At 43.9% G+C, this 18,353-nt stretch overlaps 1 protein-coding gene across 1 annotated transcript; it reads left to right on the top strand.

Annotated features, from left to right (window-relative positions):
• Positions 1–394: 394 nt before the first annotated feature.
• E2F7 (E2F transcription factor 7) lies at positions 395–14,363 on the top strand. Its single transcript, XM_010161089.1, has 11 exons — positions 395–664; positions 2,620–2,788; positions 5,099–5,371; positions 6,013–6,171; positions 7,213–7,350; positions 8,164–8,358; positions 8,985–9,069; positions 9,631–10,153; positions 10,965–11,220; positions 12,450–12,874; positions 14,187–14,363. The coding sequence occupies exons 1-11, from the start codon at positions 413–415 to the stop codon at positions 14,361–14,363; spliced, it is 2,652 nt and encodes an 883-aa protein (XP_010159391.1). The 5' UTR covers positions 395–412.
• Positions 14,364–18,353: the final 3,990 nt, after the last annotated feature.

Genomic DNA, 18,353 nt, shown 5'->3' on the forward strand with positions numbered 1-18,353 from the left:
GGCTTTTCACTGGGGACTTCTCAAGCAGAACACCAGGTTTTCTAAGTGTAAGGTGACCAACGCGTTGTTTCGATTCTGGTCCAATTTGGTGTTTTATGTTCGTGGGCAGTGCTGTCTTGTAAAAACAGTCAGAGTTTAAAAGCCTGATAGGCCACAGGTTTGACTGGTTGACCTCAGGTTCTGTAACTCAGGGCAGTAAGTATTTCATGCTGCCTCCAGTACACTAGCACATAGAATATTCTAATGCTTCCAACAAAGACAGAGCTGTGCTAAATATAGCTATGAGTGCCAAGGCACGAGTTACTACAATTACCTTTGTAAGAACAATGAAATTGATTGTTGGACTGTTTTCTTTCCTATTGTGTCTAAAGAACTTTGTTTTTAATAGGAAAACAGATTTGATCGATCCAGGATGGCCCCAAAGAGTCCCATTAAGAATGAACCAGTTGATTTATCGAAGCAAAAAGGCTGCACCCCAGAAAGAAATCCAATTACACCTGTGAAGCTCATTGACAGACCTCAGCCTGATCCCTGGACCCCCACTGCTAACCTGAAGATGCTTGTTAGTGCTGCTAGCCCTGACATGAGGGACAGGGAAAAGAAGAAAGAGCTCTTCAGACCCATAGAAAACAGTGAGCAGAGTGACACACCTGATGCGTTACAGGTGAGACTCAGAACACAGTTACCTTATGCTCAGTTAGGACTCAGACCTTCCTTAAGTTGTGCCTGTTTTCTTCTGACTTGTCCTTTGCTCCCTTTGGAAAGCCAGAGTTGTAAAACATTCCCCATGACAGTTGCCTACACAGCACTGGCTGAGCAGCAGAACTTTCAAAGACTAAAACTAACTGACCTGTGACCCCTCAAGATCCTGAATATTACTGAAAAGGACAGTGAAGAAAGTAGAGCTTAAATGTCGTTTTCCCCAGCTTAACTATTTCTGATGCTATTTTCTGAATTGCATTAGAAGGAAAATTGCCAGATCATTTTAAAACAGACAGGCAGCATTTTCAAAAGCAGTTTGCCAATGGGAGGGTGTATTTTTCAATATACTTCTGAAATCTTATACCTTGTCTACAGCATCCCTGCAGAGTGGTCAGTGGAAACCTTTCTTCCCCTTTCCACCCCAGTCCCCAAACTAGTAGGCAGGCAAACAGCACGGTCAAGTGGTAGGAAGATTTTTACTTGCCAAGACTCAGGCAATGCAGGGGCTGATCCCTGTCCTCACTTTGGAAGCCTGTCCATGGAGAGGATGACATCAGGTTGTAATATGCATTGTTGTAGTTTTCTTCACACCTGTTTTCTTTGTTCCAACCACTGCTTTACCGCTCCTGGATTATTTCTTGTGGAGTATCATTCCTTGGTGATTTCAGTGAGGAAGATAATTCTGGGGCCTTTGTACTGAGAAGGATCATTTGAGGAACAGATCCCTCTACATGTATAAGTTTTACAGCATCTACAGTGACAGTGTCTGGACAATTTTCCAGTTCAGATAGTCATAAAGGAACAAACAGTTCTCTACAGATAATTCCTACCGTATCTTCCAGTAAGTGAAAAATAGTCAATGTTAAGGGTTAGGTCATTGCCCCTCCAAGCCTGCTAAGATCATATAGCATTTTTGGGTGGGCTACCATAAAGAATTCAAATATATTCTAGTCAATAAGGGTTACGCTTAATTTTCTCCACGCAGAAAGTGGACTTACAAAAGATGTAGAAGTGTAAGAATACTGCTATTTCCATATCATATATTACTCAAAGAATTCAATCAGCTTGCCACAAGGTCACTTAGTCACAATCAGCAAAAGACAGTTAGGATCTCAAAAGAACGGAAACATGGGTTTCAGCAGCTGCCACCATTTTCAGCTTTTCTTTGCCACAGGGCAAGATTTTTTTTTTATTTTTCTTTGGTTTTTGACACAGAAGCAAACCCCCAAACTTACCGGTACAGAAAAAGCTTCCATCATTGTAATTTTGCAATAAATAAACGTACTTCATATATTCTTGCCATCACAGTTTTGTTAACTTTTTTTCTCCTTGCAGCGACAGAAAGACTATATTTAGGCATCCTACAGAGTTCACTTAGGCTAATAGCTTGCCTGAGTTTAAGGTTCAGAGACTGGGTGGTGCCTTTTATAGTCTCTTAGCATCATGCCCAGCCCAACCCCTGGTTTCTTAAAGTTATAGAGGCACCGTAAAAAGCGGTAAAATCTCTTGAAAGAGGTTTTGCAGGAACTCTTTGATGTCTTGTACATCTTCTGGTTTATTAGATCCAGAAGTGTTTGAGGGAATACTCCTCTTCCTCAAAAAGAAATATTCCTTCCAAGTAGGATCTTGCCATCTGCTGCTAAGTCCTGGCTGTTTGGTCTTACCGTTTTGTGTGCTTATCCATAACCATTATTTTATGATCTTGCAGATAAGAGTTTTTCTGTAGATGCCTTGTGTGATGAATTAAAAAGAGCTTGTGTCATCAAAGTGCTCTGAGCTTGCAAGGAGCCCCTGGGTTTTTTTTTCCTTATTAGAAAGTCTGAGCTTAAATATTGCTAACATCTGAAATATGCCTCGCTTGGCTATGCCTTCTTTCTAAAGCTCTGCACTAAAGGGTTAACATTTATTTTTTGACAGTATGATATGGTAGATGACAGCACGGTTGATGAATTTGAAAAGCAGAGGCCCAGCAGAAAACAGAAAAGCTTAGGACTCTTGTGCCAAAAATTTTTAGCTCGCTATCCAAGTTATCCATTGTCAACAGAAAAAACTACTATTTCTTTGGATGAAGTGGCTTCAATTCTTGGTATGTATACCTGCAAAAATGGGGTAACTGGTCATCTGGGGTAACCCGACAGGAGGGCCTGCACAAGATGGTCCTTCTTACAGAGTGCATTCAAGGTCTGCCTTTCCTTGGGTCTGCTCTTCTAATAATACTAATCAGGATTTGGAAATGCCTAATATTCCTACATGTCTTTACTGCTTGATAATGCTACCATTTTCAAATCTGATTTCTGACCATACTTTTTACTAGACAGATCTTTCCTCCAGCTGTTTACCAACTCTGTTGCTTTCTTAAATTTTCAATTTGCTGAACACTGAAGGAGTTATAAGTTACAAACCCTCTGAAGGAGGACTCGTAAACAAGAAATTTTGCCAAAATGGAACATATGGGGAAACAGTTGCGAACTAGTAGATGTAGGAAATCAGTTGGGTTTACTGCCTGACTTCAGTAATGTGCCTGACATCGTATCTTCCAAGATCTCATAATTCACCAAAGTTATCTTAACTTTAAATAGTGTCTTGTGAAGGGAGGCTACCAGGAGACCTGCAAGAGTAGAGTGAGAAAATGTGTTGTATTGAGGTGGCAAGAAGGTATCGAGTAGCCTATTTGCTGGGGCTGCTGTTAGGTCTAGACTTAATTAACAGATTAATTAAATATCAGAGAAGTAATTAAACTTGGGAGAGAGGACTCAGCCAGGTCACACCAATAACAAAAAGATCCAGGTCCTTAGAGAGATTGTCTCATAGCTAGGAAGGGCTTTACAAAGTTGGACTTGAACTAAATAAATATTGTATCTACATTTAGAACTCAGGTATTTAACAGAAAAGAGGTAGCAAAAAGGAAATGTGTCTTTTTTGGGAAGAAAGGGAACAGAAGAGTGATGTCCACTGTGACTGGTAAGAAAGTCCTTGAAATACTAATTTATTTGCCTTGGTAATGGGAAATGGAAATAGGAGAGAATTCAGATGAAGTAAATGGTTAATTAAATTACTTTATGAACAAATTGTTCTTTTAGATTTTGCATTTGCTCCTTTCTGTGTTTGCATGAGATGCTCACGCTCCAACCTTGTACAGCTGAACATTAGTAGTGCTTTATTCTGTGTTGGGAGTGGTGTTACCTTGTTTCTCTAAATACTAGAAACTTCGTTTTAAAACTTCCTGTTGGGAATTTTACCTCCCAGAAGGTGGATGTGTTTGTTCTTCTCCCTTTGGTTTTCACACTTCCTTGCTTGCCTCTATCCACTTCCTTCAGGGACCACAAAATTACTCACTGCTGATGTTGATGCTCTCTGTGTAACAAATGATGGTTGTGATACAGCTTTGCCACAAGTGCATATTGCTCTGTTCACTGAAGACCTACGGAAAGTCCGCAAGGGGGGGGGCTGTGTGACTGGTGCCTGACAGACACCAGGATATGAGTAGCTCTCTTGCTTTCCCGGAGCATGTTTCACTCCAAGATCTCCGCACACTTGAAAATACTCATGAATTGTTTATTCTAATATCCATTTGAGGCTGGTAAGTATTACCTATGTTCTCCAGAACTGTATAGTGCACTGTGTTAAATGTAACAACCATGTTCAAACAGCACGGGGCATGGGCACTCAGGACAGTGAGCAGAGCCACCAGCCTGTTCATATTAGTCCCCAGTCTTGCTCATGTCAGGCTGAACCTAAATTGGGCATATTTCACAAATTTCCCTTTGTGCAGATCCAGCCAGCACTGAGGACTTATTTCTGCTGAATTTGGGAACAGTGGGTCTCATGGTCTACTGCTTTGCACCTTGTGAAACCTTTGATGCTTCCTTGCTTGGTGCTTGCTTAGCAAGTAATTGTGCCATTGGAAATGCAAGTGGAGGACTACGTTCCCACTGGTTCCTGTAGGAGTGGGGTTTTGTATCTACCGATCTCAGACCTTTTCCTGCCCTCTGTTACACACAGCCTTCTGTACAGGTATGTGTCTGAGCTCTGAAGCTCCCTGGCAGGAAGGGCCAAAGTGCTCTAAAAAACTTAGGGCAGCCTGGATAGGTCTGAGTGAGTGGGGCTGGGCAGTCTGCAGTCACTTACGTTAAACACAGTATAGATGCTTTAAGCTGAAGCCATGGCTGGGCCGGCAGTTAGCAAAATAGACAACAAACATCATACCACTGGGAATGGTGATACATAAATCCGCTCTTAATTGTGTAAATTTGGGTGAATCTAATGTAATGTGTCCAGGTGAACAGTGAAAAACTCTCAGTATTAGAGAACAGCCTGTTTTCTGTTCTGCTTCTGATGAAGAGCACATTAAAAGTAGATGAGAATCTGTGTCTTATTTCCTTCCCCCTTAAAACAGGAGTTGAGCGGAGGCGAATTTATGATATAGTGAACGTCCTGGAGTCACTGCAGTTGGTCAGCCGTGTGGCCAAGAACCAGTACTGTTGGCATGGCCGGCACAACCTAGGTCAGACTCTGAAAACGCTTCAGGAAGCAGGAGAGCTACAGTATGGAGAGTTAATGACCTTCTTCCAGCACAAGGAGCAGGACCTGGAGTACAGATTTGTAGAACGGAAAAAGGACTCTCAAGACAGACTATTACTGGACTTTTCAGAACCAGATTGCACCTCTGGTAAGATAACTAATGTGTGTGCTGTGATACACAGACACAAGTCTCCTTCTCCCGTTTACAATGTGACTTTCTCCCTTGCTTTGCTTTTAAATTAAATGATTGAAAAATATTTTTTTGCAAAAAGCTGCTGCATTCACTGTGGAGGTGACCGAATACTTCCTTCTGTCCTGCCTCTAGCATGGGTCTCAGGACAGATTTTCCTTCTGTCCTCCAGACTGGCAGGAACTTCTGCCAGACACTCCCGTTCTTCTTCCCCCACCTGTACCTGACAGTAAATGCTTTATCCTGACAGAAGGTGCCAACTTCCAGTTGTTTGCATGCTGTCCATATAATACATAATGTTTAAGTTACAAAGTTCACTGGAGTCCCAAAATTACAGTGGCGCAAAACTGTGTAACGTAACATAGAATCAGCTTTAGAATCTGCTTTTCTAAAAGCTATTTCTGCAACCTTTCATTTTTATTGCCTTTTGAAGAGAGACTTCTGTCTGCATTACTCAGTTATTTGCTGCCTTTCAAAAGATTTCTGCTTCCTGACAAGGGAATAGCTTACCCCTTGTGTGTGTGAGAAACCTACTTGCTAGCTTTCTGGCTGTGATGGATGACATGTGCTAAGAGGCTTGGGTATCGTTTGTAACACAGCGTCTGCAAACAGCAGAAAGGACAAGTCGTTGCGGATCATGAGCCAAAAGTTTGTCATGCTGTTCCTTGTCTCCAAGACCAAGATAGTCACTCTGGATGTCGCAGCAAAGATACTGATAGAAGAAACCCAGGAAACTGTGGACTACAGCAAATTTAAAAGTAAGCTGGCTGTTGAGAGACAAACCAGTCAGTTAGTGAGTAAAGAAAGCGGGCATGTTCGGGCTGATACTGGTAGCTAATGGCCAGAGCTGGAATACGGTTTGGGCTATTTTAATTGCAAATGGCAGTTTGTGAAAACAGAGCTTGGCATGGGGAAGAGTCAATTCGACAATTATCTCCAAGTTTTAGCTTCAGAATGAATAGGATTTTTTTTTAATTTGATATTTTTTCCATACTTTAAACTTGTTTCCTCGACTGTTCTGAATGACGTTTCAGAACTTACTGAAATGAAACATGTTTAATGTAATCGAATTTATTTGCATCTCTGCAGAAATATGTTACTTCTCCTTTTCACCCCAGAAATCTTTCACAGCTGCATGGCACAGTTTTCTTTTAGTTAGTGGGAGTTAGTACTTCGATCTCTGGGACAATATGAAAAAAAAATCATCATTAGTAAATAGTTCTTCTAAAATAAAGACTTCAATTTTTACTTTCAAATTAAAGTACTTGCACCTCAGTCTTGAAATTCTACCCCAGATAGTGTGAAGGATGTGAGAATTTCAGCTGGACAACCTGTGGGTATCATATTCACCGCAAACATGTTATCTATTGGAGTCACGGAGATTTTTCTGAGTGTTACATTCTTAAGATGATAAATAAGTATCCTGTTGTGATCAGCTGTGCACATATGTGCCTCTTGCCCCCAAGTGCTTGTCTTTACCCCACGTAGAGGTAGCTGCCTCTTTTGGATAAGCTGATGATGTAATCACGCCCTAACCCATTTCCATCAAAATGAGGTAGGTGAGCTTAAACCTGAGCAGCTAAGGCTGGTGAGCAGCTAAGGTATGAAGAAGCAGTGACAGCAGGTGGGAGCTGGCATGGCAGGCTTCGTAGGAGGTAGCTGACATCCATCGCAGTTTGATTTTAAGCCCCTCGCCTGTGAAAGCTGTGGTGGTATTCTGGAATGGAATTACCACGTACATATGTACTGTATACATTGCAAATGTGACTGTCTTGACTATTTCTGCCTTCCCTTGTTAGCAAAGGTACGAAGACTGTATGATATCGCCAATGTTCTCACCAGCCTAGGCTTGATCAAGAAAGTTCATGTCACAGAGGAACGAGGGCGCAAACCAGCCTTTAAGTGGATTGGGCCTGTGGAATTCCCTGTCAAGACTGGTAACTTGTGTAGCTTGAATTTTCTTTCTTTTTGTTTTGACAGTCCCTTCCCAGGTGGTAATAGGGTGTTTTCCATGTGTAAAGACTGGCTTGGCATTCATTGTCCACCCTGTGGTTATTGACTGCTGGCCAGCTCAACATTTGCCTGTGTTAGACTTCATGCATGAGGGCTGGAGCTTTGGAGGGATGTTGACGGATACTGTGTCTTGCTGGTGTTTTTACACTGACTTACATAGGTATGAATAACTGTGTGAATTGTAGAGCAATGGCAGATTCTTACATCTCCAAATCTGGGTCCACAGCTCAAATCTCAGTAATTCTGTTGTAACTAGACAGTGAATTGTTGCCTTTGTAAGGGGACTACCAGGGTAGAGCGGGGCTGTTTCCTGCACGTGTCCCCTCGTAAAAAAGGTTTGTCTGCAAAGAAGGAGGTGGTGGGCCAGAGCATCTCTGTAAGCTGCTGATTCTTGGCTAGAAGCCAACGCAAAGGGAAGCTCTTTGCTAGTGTATCTGGGTCAGGCCAGTGCCAGGACCAAGGAAAAGTGAAAGATAGTGTTAATGCTATCTTAGTGCCCTTTCTCCTCCTGGGCACACACACTAGAGTGTAGCTGCAGCTGCCACAGAATGGAAAGGAGGGAAGCCCGTACCTTGTCTGTTGGCGCTTACCGAGCTTAGGTCTGCTTCAGTGTAGTGGGATTTGGGATGGTATAGAAGTTACCTCTTCTGTTACGGCCAAGTTCAGTAAGATGGCAGAAGCCTAAATGATGAGCTGTGTTCCCTGGAGGACTGTTGTACAAAATTGTGTTCCTGCAGATGAGCCGAGAGGGCATAGCCCAATATCTGATCCTCTGCCAGGGACGCAGAAGGGAGCCTGTGCCCCGTATCAGATCTACGCTACTGGAAAGCAAAGGTTTACACGTCACGCTTCATTTAGCGGCGCGCAGCCTTGTGAAGGGGCCAGGAGGAAGGTCAGTTCTGAGCCCAGCAGCCCACATCAAGAGAGGCAAGGTAACTACTAAGAAAGCACGTTCTCTTGTATCTCTCTGCATCTGCCCAAATGCGAGCACTTGACTGGGTGAATCAGCCTAATTAAAAATGTGAATTACCCTTGGGAGGTGCTGGTATTTCTGCTATCCATGTGGTGAGACTTCTGTTTTGGACCCTGCCGTCATGTGCCTGAAGTTAGATGAGATGAATCTGGGCCGTACTGCCTTGAATCTGCAGTTTGTTTCCTGGTAAATGTTTCTGTTCTCCACAAACTGCAACTATACTACAGTTCCTTCTGTTAAAATTTGGTATAGATACAGAAGTTTCTTTAGGCACAAAAGCTGACTTTATTTTATGGTTCCTAATAGTGGAATTTACTGTAACAATCTAATGGATAGCTGTTAAAACAGCTAAAGAAATTACAGGGCTTTTCACTGCTCCCTGTTATAGGAAATTATGATGTCGAACACCTTTCTGGAGGGTCTGAGGGTTCTGAGTGTCTTGCAGGTTCTGGCTTTAGGGGATTAGTGAATGTTATAAAAATGTGCCAGGATATAAAAATTGTATCAATTATTTTATATGTCCATTATCAAAATATGCTTGGTAGACCTGCCTGTTATTAATCGAATGCTTCTTTGTTCTTTCAGCCTGTACTGTGAATTCAGATGACTATTGCTCTAAAATGATAAATCTGGCAGCTGTCTGCCGGCAGAAAATAGAGGAAGATTCTGGGTAGGTTGGTCTTAGCTCCTGTCCAGTGTCAGTTTTGCACTTGTCCTGTTTAATTCAGGGCTGGGTTCCATTGGTGAGACTGAGATAAAATATTGCCAGAGAATCTCATTATTGCTATTTTAATACTGATAGGTCTCAGCATGCCTTTTTATTTTGGCCAAATTATACCCACCTGTACTTGTACCACTGCTGTCCTTTAGCTTCAGGAGTTCTTCATCTCCTGTGTGTTCCTACAGGGCATCCCTGCCTTCTTGTTGTCTAGGTAGGCTGAGCAAGTCATGAATCCATGGAAGAGCCTCTCTCTCATAGCAGTGGGTCTTCTCTATGCCTGTCCTAATTTGAATTAATTTGTGAATGGTCAATGTTTGTCAAGCGCAGCGGAACGCATTGTTTTTCTTCCAAAAACAATGACAAGTCTGCTTCTGTGTAAAAGGTGGGGGAGGGAGGTGGAATGTTTCCACTTTTATGTCCAACAGGGTACCTGTTTGCTTTTAAAGATAAATTAAGGGATTAATTTTTGACTAAATTTTTTTCCTCTTTTTATTACCTTTTTTTTTTTAGGAATGAAGCTTGTGCCACAAAACCAACACTAAATTCAATAAGGAACCCAAGCACAACCTCACCTCTCCCCCTTCATCCAGTTCTTGGGGACTCTGATTTTTGTGTTAACCCTTTGCCTCAGGCAGTTTTCCCTGTGGTTCAGGCAGATGTGCCAAGCCTCTCGCTGGCAGATGAAGTCAGCGGCCCCCAGGCTCCACATCCTTCCACACCAGCAGCCTCCAAAACAGAAAATGGAAAACCTACCCTGCTCCCCAACCAATCCTTCCTGTGCTTCCCATCTTCATCCCTTTTTATGTTGTGTGGCAGTCTTCAGGAAAATAACTTGTGTGAGACCCTGCCCACCCCAGGAGATGCGGGAAACAGGAGTGGGAAAGCTCAGGCCGCTGTGCCTCCAGCTGCCTGCCAGAAACGCAGCTCCCACAAGTGTGCATTGTCCTCTGCACCCGTAGATGATGAAGAGCCAGCTGCCAAAAAGCAGACCATGGAACAGAGTGATGTGCCCCTCGCTCTTGTGGTACCCAAGGTAAAGAAGTGAATTTCGTTATCACTTAAGCTTCATGTTAGCAAGGAAAGGCTTGCCTGAGACTGTTTTCAGAAGTGGAAATTCACTGCACCACTCTTGTTAGAGAAACAAATGCTGCCTCCCACTTGTTAATAAAATTGGAAGGATGCTGTGTCAGGAAGTATAGGCATGAAGTGGGAGATGTTTTCACACTACCAGGGGAAAATGGACTGTGATTTCTTTGCATAACGAAGTGATGCTCCGCTGTTGTTTGGGATCAGTGTCTTGATCACCATCTTCAACAAAACAGCCTGCTATGTGACGAGTACTCCTCATCTTCCCCTGTTAGCTTGGGTTTGTTCTTTCCCCCTACTCTCCAGCTCTGAGTCCCTCTGTCTCATGCCCAGTGATGCCCACAGCAGGCTGGTGAGAGGGGGGATGATGGTGACAGTGAAGTGCATCTATCTTGCCGTTTTCTTAAACTACTGAAAATGGGGCTCGGGCTCAAGGCCGTAAGAGTGTTCACATATAAGCCATTTGAAACATGTGTTTTTTCTTATCAATACAGAAAAATAAATCCCTCAGCTCGGGTATTTCTCTGCCTAGTGTCTCCAAGTACTGAAAGCAAACTACAGCACAGGGCTTAGGCATGACTAATATTGCTCTTCAAACCCCCGAAGAAAATTCTTACCTTGGTGACTGACTAACGAGGTTTGTGCTGCCCCTTTGCACGAGTGCACATTTTACTTGATAGCTGAGGAAAGTGGAAGAGACACATTGTACTGTGATATTTCAGTTTGGACTCGTCATTTCCTCTTTTGTTTTTGCTTAGAAGCCTTTTGAGTCACCTGTGGCAGAATCTACCCCAAGAAGTGGCTGTACATCTGCTGTACATCTAGGAGCTTTTCATCTTGACTTCGCAAGTCCCGTTGCTCCAGAAGCTGCAGACAAGGAGTCTACTCAGGAGCAAGAAAAATGGTTTCAGAATAAAAACCCTGATGAACCCTCTCCAGGAAAAGAGCACATCTCTCAAGAAAATGCACATCAACCTTTCCTACCACAGTATCTTTATGTTCAGCCTACTGCTGGTAAGCACAGCCATGAGATCTAGAGGCACTCAAACTTCTGCTTCTGTTCGCTGAGCTGTTCAAACAGGGAGACCTACAGATAGCTGAATAAGTCTATTCTTGACACAAAACCTGTCAGCAGTTCTCTGTAGTAGTTTAATAGCTCTGAATTCTTTTGACTCCAGATGAACTATTGCTTCTCTGAAAAATATGGGCTTTCTGAGGTACACAAGCATTAATAGAGATGAATAATGTGAGGTTTGTGTGCTTGAATTACGTACAGCAAAAAAAAAGACACCTATCCAGCACTGAAAACTCGGGGGAGCTGGAAGTCTAGGTTTGGCAGAAAGGCAGCCAGAATAGTGCACCAGCATTCCCTGCAGTGGGTGAATTTAGTCATTTGTACTGTCTTGTCATGTGCATTGTCGAGATAACCCCATAAAAACTGAGGCATTGGGCATGTAGCCAGGCCTGGTCATAGGTCACGGTAAGGATGGGGAGGAAGTAGCTGAAAATATTACAAGAGGATTTTGTGTCCAGCGCTTTTATGCCTCTGTGTGGAGTGGAAAACTGTTTTGTGGGAGTGGGACGTGACAGATTTCCATGACTACTACTTTAGTATTTGATTCACTTGTGGTACAGAGTGGGGTCTTTAGGATTTCAATTATAGGATGGAGATGCTCAGTTTGAAAATATTGATCCTGGTCTTTAGGAAAGTCAGACAAACTGGGAAATGGAGCAGCTTCTGTTTCAAAACAGTATTTCAGCTCTGCTCAGGAAAATGGGCATCTTTGAGATCTGTCTTTCTGGGTTTCTCCATTTGTTGTTTTTTGGTTTTGGGTTTTTTTTCCCTCATTAAAAGCAGTGTATATGTTTTCATGTAGCAGAAGATACGATTCCTGTTAGTGAAAAAAGAGCTTGTTTAGCCAAGATGTTGCTTGTAACTGAAGTTAGAAGCAGAAAACAGCAAGGTGTGTGGTTGGTACTAATATGAACAAAGTAAATGGATGCAGATACAGTGAACAGACAGTAGGGGGGGAGGGAGAAGCAGGTGGGGAAATGGAGCTTGACCGAAGAGTCATGGGTTTGTGACAATTTTCTTTTTTCTTCTTTTTGACACAGTTTTCTTCCTGGGCAGCCTATCATTTTCTTTGTTGTCATCCCTCTTTCCTGTTCTAGATGAAGTTATAATAGCTTAATTCCAATTTGTCAACTGTACTAATGCCTTGCCTTTTCTCTCTCTGGTTTAGGATTAAGCAGTTTTAATTTCCTGTTGCCTGCAAACCAAGCCCCTGGTGCTGTCAGCCTGGCTGCGAGCCAGTTACCTTCTCTGAGTGTCCCTTGCGTCATGGTGCCATCAGCAGCCCTGGCTTCCTTCCCTCTCGTCTGTTCTCCCACAGTCACCAGTCCTCTTTCCCCAGTTCCTGACGGCTCCTTCTCAGCTGCCGCTTCCGTGAATTTCAGTATGTCGGGCCTGGCATCAACAACGCCTCTTTTCATCGGCACCACGGCAGTGGTTACCCCCAAGGTCTCACCTGCGTCCGCGGTGGATCCCCAGCAACCAGCTCACCCCGCTCTGCACCTGAGCCCTGTGCTTGCAAGGTCTTGCGGTGCTGTTAAACCGGACTCCCCCGCGTGCATGGGGCATCCAGTGACCCTGCTGAAGCTGCAGCAGGTAAGAGTCAAAGGTGGTTGAGTGGTGATGAAACAGCAGTGCCAGATCACTGGGACCGAAAGCAGCTTGCGCTGTGGGCCGCTGCCGGAAAGTGGGCATGCTGGGAGCTCGTGTCTTCCACTTAGCTGGCATGTCCATCTGCAGTAGTGGCAGGGGACTGTGTCAAAGACGGAGCCCTGCATAGCACATCTAGCCCTGAACGGTGGTGAGCTTTAAAAATCTTACAGGAATTTTAAAATCATAAAAATATTAATCTCTAAAAATCTTATGGGATTAGAGGGGAAAAAAAATGTTACGGGTTCCCCCACCCCCAAAATCCAAGTCAGTATTTTTGCCCAATTTGATACTATCAGTGTGTGTTAGGCAGTGGCCATGGAAACACATTAGGAGGACAGGAGGACTGTTTGTCATGTTTCAGGAGTCATCTGGCTGCAACACTTCTCAGGCAGTAGGGACCCGGGTTACCTCCTTACCCCCGTTCTCATCGCTCTTCACTAAATGACAGAAACGTAATAGCAGCAGCAGAACTGGGGGGAAAACAATGATTCTTGTGGGCTTTTTTGATCTTTTTATAACGGTATTTTTTAAAACCTACTACATAGAAAGAGGCTTTTTGAGTAAAAAAATAAGAAATTTAAAAGTGAAGGAGGATTCATTTATGTGAAGTGCAACGAGTGACAGAACAGTTATGTCACGCTGTGTTACCTGGCTCTTTACGACTACTAGCAGTGACATTTTGGCACTACTTCAGTTTACATTCTTAAACCTGCGATTTGTTGTCCTGTTACCTACTGCCGTGACAAATGGATTGAACTTGGGGAAGCTTTATGAGTGTTACTTTATCTTGGTTGAGCTTTGGAAAAAGACTGAAAGAGACTAGTTGGCAGCCAATCTGGTTACAGATACTAGACTTAGAGGTTACAGTAGAGTGGCATTTAAAACAAGTGGCCAGGGTTTAGGACAATAATTTTAGATCTGTTTTGATGCTGACAAATAAAGTGAGTAAAACATCAGGGAAGGGAAAGAACAAGCTCAAGAATGAGCGAGTCTGAACTAGTCATGCATACAGTTAAGCTGGAAACGAGACAGAGGCTTTCAGCTTCCTGCAGTGATGTACTGGCAGACAGATCCAGAACAAAACCAGGCAAAGCCTGTAGCTTTTCATGTAGAGCTCCTGAAATGAGGTGTGACATGGTTCCCTCTAGTAGCACGTTACGGGGCTTAGTGTTGACAAGCTGTCTTCTGTTTGCATGCTTGCACGTAGGCTTTGTGAAAACCCTGCTGAAGCACTTTGGTTTTGTTTCGCACGTAGCCTTCGTCAGCTCCCCTCACTCCCAAGAGCATTCGTCCCGCACGTCATGAGGCATTTTTCAAAACTCCAGGAAGTCTTGGAAACCCCGTTGCATGGAAGAAAAATGAAGGCAGCCAGACCAGAAACACCAGCTCTGTGCAGAGGAGACTGGAAATCTCTAGTACCAGCCCTGACTAACTCCACTCATTGCAAAAGGTGGGTGCTGTATCGATGGCAAGAGAACAAGCTCTTACCTGGCAAGAGGAGTGCATTGAACTGTCATCCCTTTTGGCATGCTCCCCTGCTATCTGTTCCCCCACCGGTCCTATTGTTAAACCGCCTTCTTCAGAAGTCACCCGTGGTACTGGAAACCCCTTACAGAATTGCTCCTTCAGTACTGCTTGGAATTCAGGTGCTGTGCTTCACACGGCCTCGTGGGCATCCGGTTGTGTTTGTGCTTTTAATCTGGAAAACTCTTTTTGTGGCTGTGAGGGCATGCAAACAGATTTCCTTGGGAGTCCCCAGAGGTTTTTTATTTGTGGTTTTAAGTGAGGTGTCTGGCACTTACCTGGGGTAAGCATGGGGGTTTTTTTGCATGTACTCTACTTACCTTGAGTAAATCTGTGGTAAAAACTGTAAACTCTGGCAGTTGTGAGAGCAACTGCTTCGCTGGCTCCAATCTGTCAAATCCTGCCTCTGCAGTGCGGCCTCTTGCTATTTATTTGGAACGCTGGGGTGGGATTTAGTGCAAAAAAGTTTTTTTTGGAGAACAGATTTTCTCAGGGTAGGATTACTTGAATGTCAGTTGGTTATTGTACAATTTGCCCAGCACTTGTGGTTAGAAAAAACCTAATAATAAGTTAACACAACATGATTGAATGTATACGTGTGAAAAAATATTCGGACCAAAATAACTGTGAACGTTACCATTTTTATAATTGTGCTAATGAACTGTGTTAGTCCATGGGTTTGTGTTATTTGGTTTACTCTGAGCGAAATGTACAAGTTAGATGTAAAGAGTACAAAACCTGTTTCCTTAACTCAGTCTGACCAAGTCATTTGAGAGTGACAGGTAACCCAGAGGGCTGGGCTAAGATTCCATCTCCTGCTTTAGTCTGGACGTTACCACCAAGGAACACTGGTACGTTGTGAACCACGGGACTGGATTAGGCCTGACCTGAAGTGCCTGCTTGGCGGTTGACTTCAGCCTGCTGAAGGGGTGTGTTCTTAAGTGCCTGGCTCTTCACTGAAGGGAATTTCGTCACTAGTTAATGGTGCATTTGAATGTCCTTGGAAGACGAGGGGAGTTCCTATCTTTCCAAAAGCTGAAAAGAGTAGGAGCCGTACATTTTGGAAGCAGGAAAAAAACAATCTGTATTCCTTAGGAAAAGATAAAGAAGAGGAAAAGTCTAACAGTTAACATGAAAAGTCTTCAAATAATGGATGGTGCTATTAAGTCTTCAAATAATGGATGGTGCTATTAATCTAGGACATAATTTTAAGAGTTAATGCTCTGAGGCTTGGGTGTGTTTTCACTGGTGTAGCAATCTGCAATTAAATTTGTGCAGTTTCCTGTTTAAAAATCAAACAGCGTTGCTGTTGACATCACATTTCTCAGGAGTTTTAGCAGAGGGCTGGCATTATCAGCTCTTCTCTTGCTGGTACTGGTTTTCCAGGGGCAGATACGCTGTCGGATGTACCGTGTTGGTCAGGGGAGGCTAGGACTTCGGGGCTTGGGGATTTGAGGAGGGTTTTTTTGTTTGTTTTTATAATGAGAATGGAATTTAAGACAGAATTTTGGTGAAGCTGGGAGTTGGAGTAAATGTGGCCTTATCTTAGAATAGACCAATAACAGCCTTATAAGGAGAGCTGGTTAACCCTCTTCCGAAGAAAATTTCTGTAGTAGAATTACTGTAGGAAATTTCAGGGGTGATAAAGTGAAATCTTCAGACTGCTAAATGCTAAGAGTTTTGTTGGTTTTTTTTTTTTCTTTAATTACACTAAAGTTGTGAAAGTTTACAGGTTTTGCTTCTGAATCATTTCTTCTTACACGCCCCCTTAAAATCCCTCCACTTTGAAAAGCAGCGTGTAGTTGGCACGGCGCTGCCCCCGCACTTCTGCGTGCGTTGGTTGCTGTTGGGGTGGCAGGCAAGCTGCCAGGGTTCGGGATGACACGGGGGATATGGGTTCTCCAAACCTTGTCTTTCCCCCTCTAGTACAATGCAGCCTTTTAGTCAAGCAGCAGCTGGGAGCAGAGAGGAGGATTAGGGCTCATCCTGGCTCTTGGCTCCAGTCAAAGCACGAATCGCCTTGCTTGGGCGGTGGTGGTAATCCGTGCCCTAACTAACCTAACGATATACTTGAAAATGCAGGGATGGAACACGGATCTTCGGTTTTCCATTTTTTGAGTTTCCGTAAATAGAGCCGGTCTGGAAATGAGGGTAGACTCCCTCACAATCAAAGCCGTTGGGTGGCTCGTGGTTGCGAAAGCAGGTTTGGGCCTGGGAGAAGGGAGTCAATATGCTCTCCTGTTTGTGTCAGAGCAGAATTCTCACTGGGGCAGGTGGGGGGGCAGAAGGAGTGGGACCTCTGCCGCCGCAGCTGAGCAGCGAAGGGATCACTGCTACCGGCACTGCCTGAGCTGCCTAGCTATGCCGGCAAAGAAGGGTCCTTGTCAGGAGAAAATGAGTTTACCTTTCCTATCATTGCCTTCACTGAAAGCTAAGAAGTAAAATACAGTAGGAGCAACTCATCAGCAACTTTGGAGAAGCAGGATTCTTCTGAGAATCTTCTGAGGCTTGTGCTGAGGCGAAGTGCGTACCCCGGGGTGTTCTGCAGGGGTTGTGAAAGCTTTCTTTTCCCAAGACAGTTGCTGAGGAGGGTGAGCGTGTAACTTATACTTGAATCTACCTGCCACGTTTACATTTCTGATTGTCTTTTGTAAATCGGTGCTATTTCTGTATTTAAAAAGCTGTATTTTTAATGTAAAGCTGCTTTCAGTTTGTATCTTTGCACTGCTAGTTTAATATAGGTATTAATTTTATTGCTGTTTATAACTGTTCTCCAGCGATTAGACGTCCTGCTTTTCCTGCTCTCTAGCTGTCTGCGTACCGCTTCACTCCAATCACACTGTTGGGTTGAATATTTTTTTTTATACTATCTTTTAGCAAAATATTAAACTTCTACAGAATAAAAATGGAATTAAAACTGAGGCTGAGGCTGTGATTTTGGTGTGGCGAGTGCCCTTGGAAACAAACATCCATCCACCACACATCCAGGTGAGCAGTCCCTGTCGGATCTGAGCACCAAATGAATCGCAGAATCTTCAGGTTGGACAAGACCTTTAAGATCATCGAATCCAACCGTTAATCCAGCACTGACAAGTCCACCACCAAACGGTGTCCCCGAGCACCTCGTCCACACCTCTCTGAAATCCCTCCAGGGATGGTGACTCAACCACCTCCCTGGGCAGCCCGTTCCAGTGCCTGACAACCCTTTCAGTGAAGAGATTTTTCCTAATATCCAACCTAAACCTCCCCTGGCACAACTTGAGGCCATTTCCTCTTGTCCTAATGCTTGTCACTTGGGAGAAGAGACCAACACCCACCTCTCTGCAACCTCCTGTCAGGTAGCTGTAGAGGGTGATAAGGTCTCTGCAGCCATCCCTGGGCCTGGCTCTCCATAGGACGACAGCAATGCCTGCCCGGCCGCTGACCCTGAGAGCCCGGGTTCCCACAGGTGGAAGCCAGCGTTTGCTTGTTTGTGCTTATTGACCACCACCCTCTCCTAAAAAATGGAAAGAGGTGGAGAATGCAGTTGTAGCCCCCTTTCCCAATCACATACGCTTAAGACACAGCTTGACCCAAACCCGAATTTGCTCCCACTAAAACCCACAGCAGGTTGACAATTGGTTTCAGTAAGTCCAGTATCACCACTTTCCCCCCTGTAATTAAGTGACGTGAATTAATGTCCCATGTCACCAACATGGTGACAAAATGCCTGAGTTCCTCACCACTCATTTCTAAAATGAAAACTCAGCAGCTCACTCGGTATTGTTTCGGGGTTTTTTTGACCTGTGACTTCACCAATATTAATTTTCCCTTTCAACTGGCAGAAGGCAGCTGATTAAGATTAGTACGGTGTGAAGAACACAACAAGCCCTAAGCCAGCTCCAGCTCCCCTGGCAGG

Source organism: Eurypyga helias, unplaced genomic scaffold (genome assembly GCF_000690775.1).
Source record: "Eurypyga helias isolate BGI_N326 unplaced genomic scaffold, ASM69077v1 scaffold8791, whole genome shotgun sequence".
Classification (NCBI taxonomy): Eukaryota; Metazoa; Chordata; class Aves; order Eurypygiformes; family Eurypygidae; genus Eurypyga; species Eurypyga helias.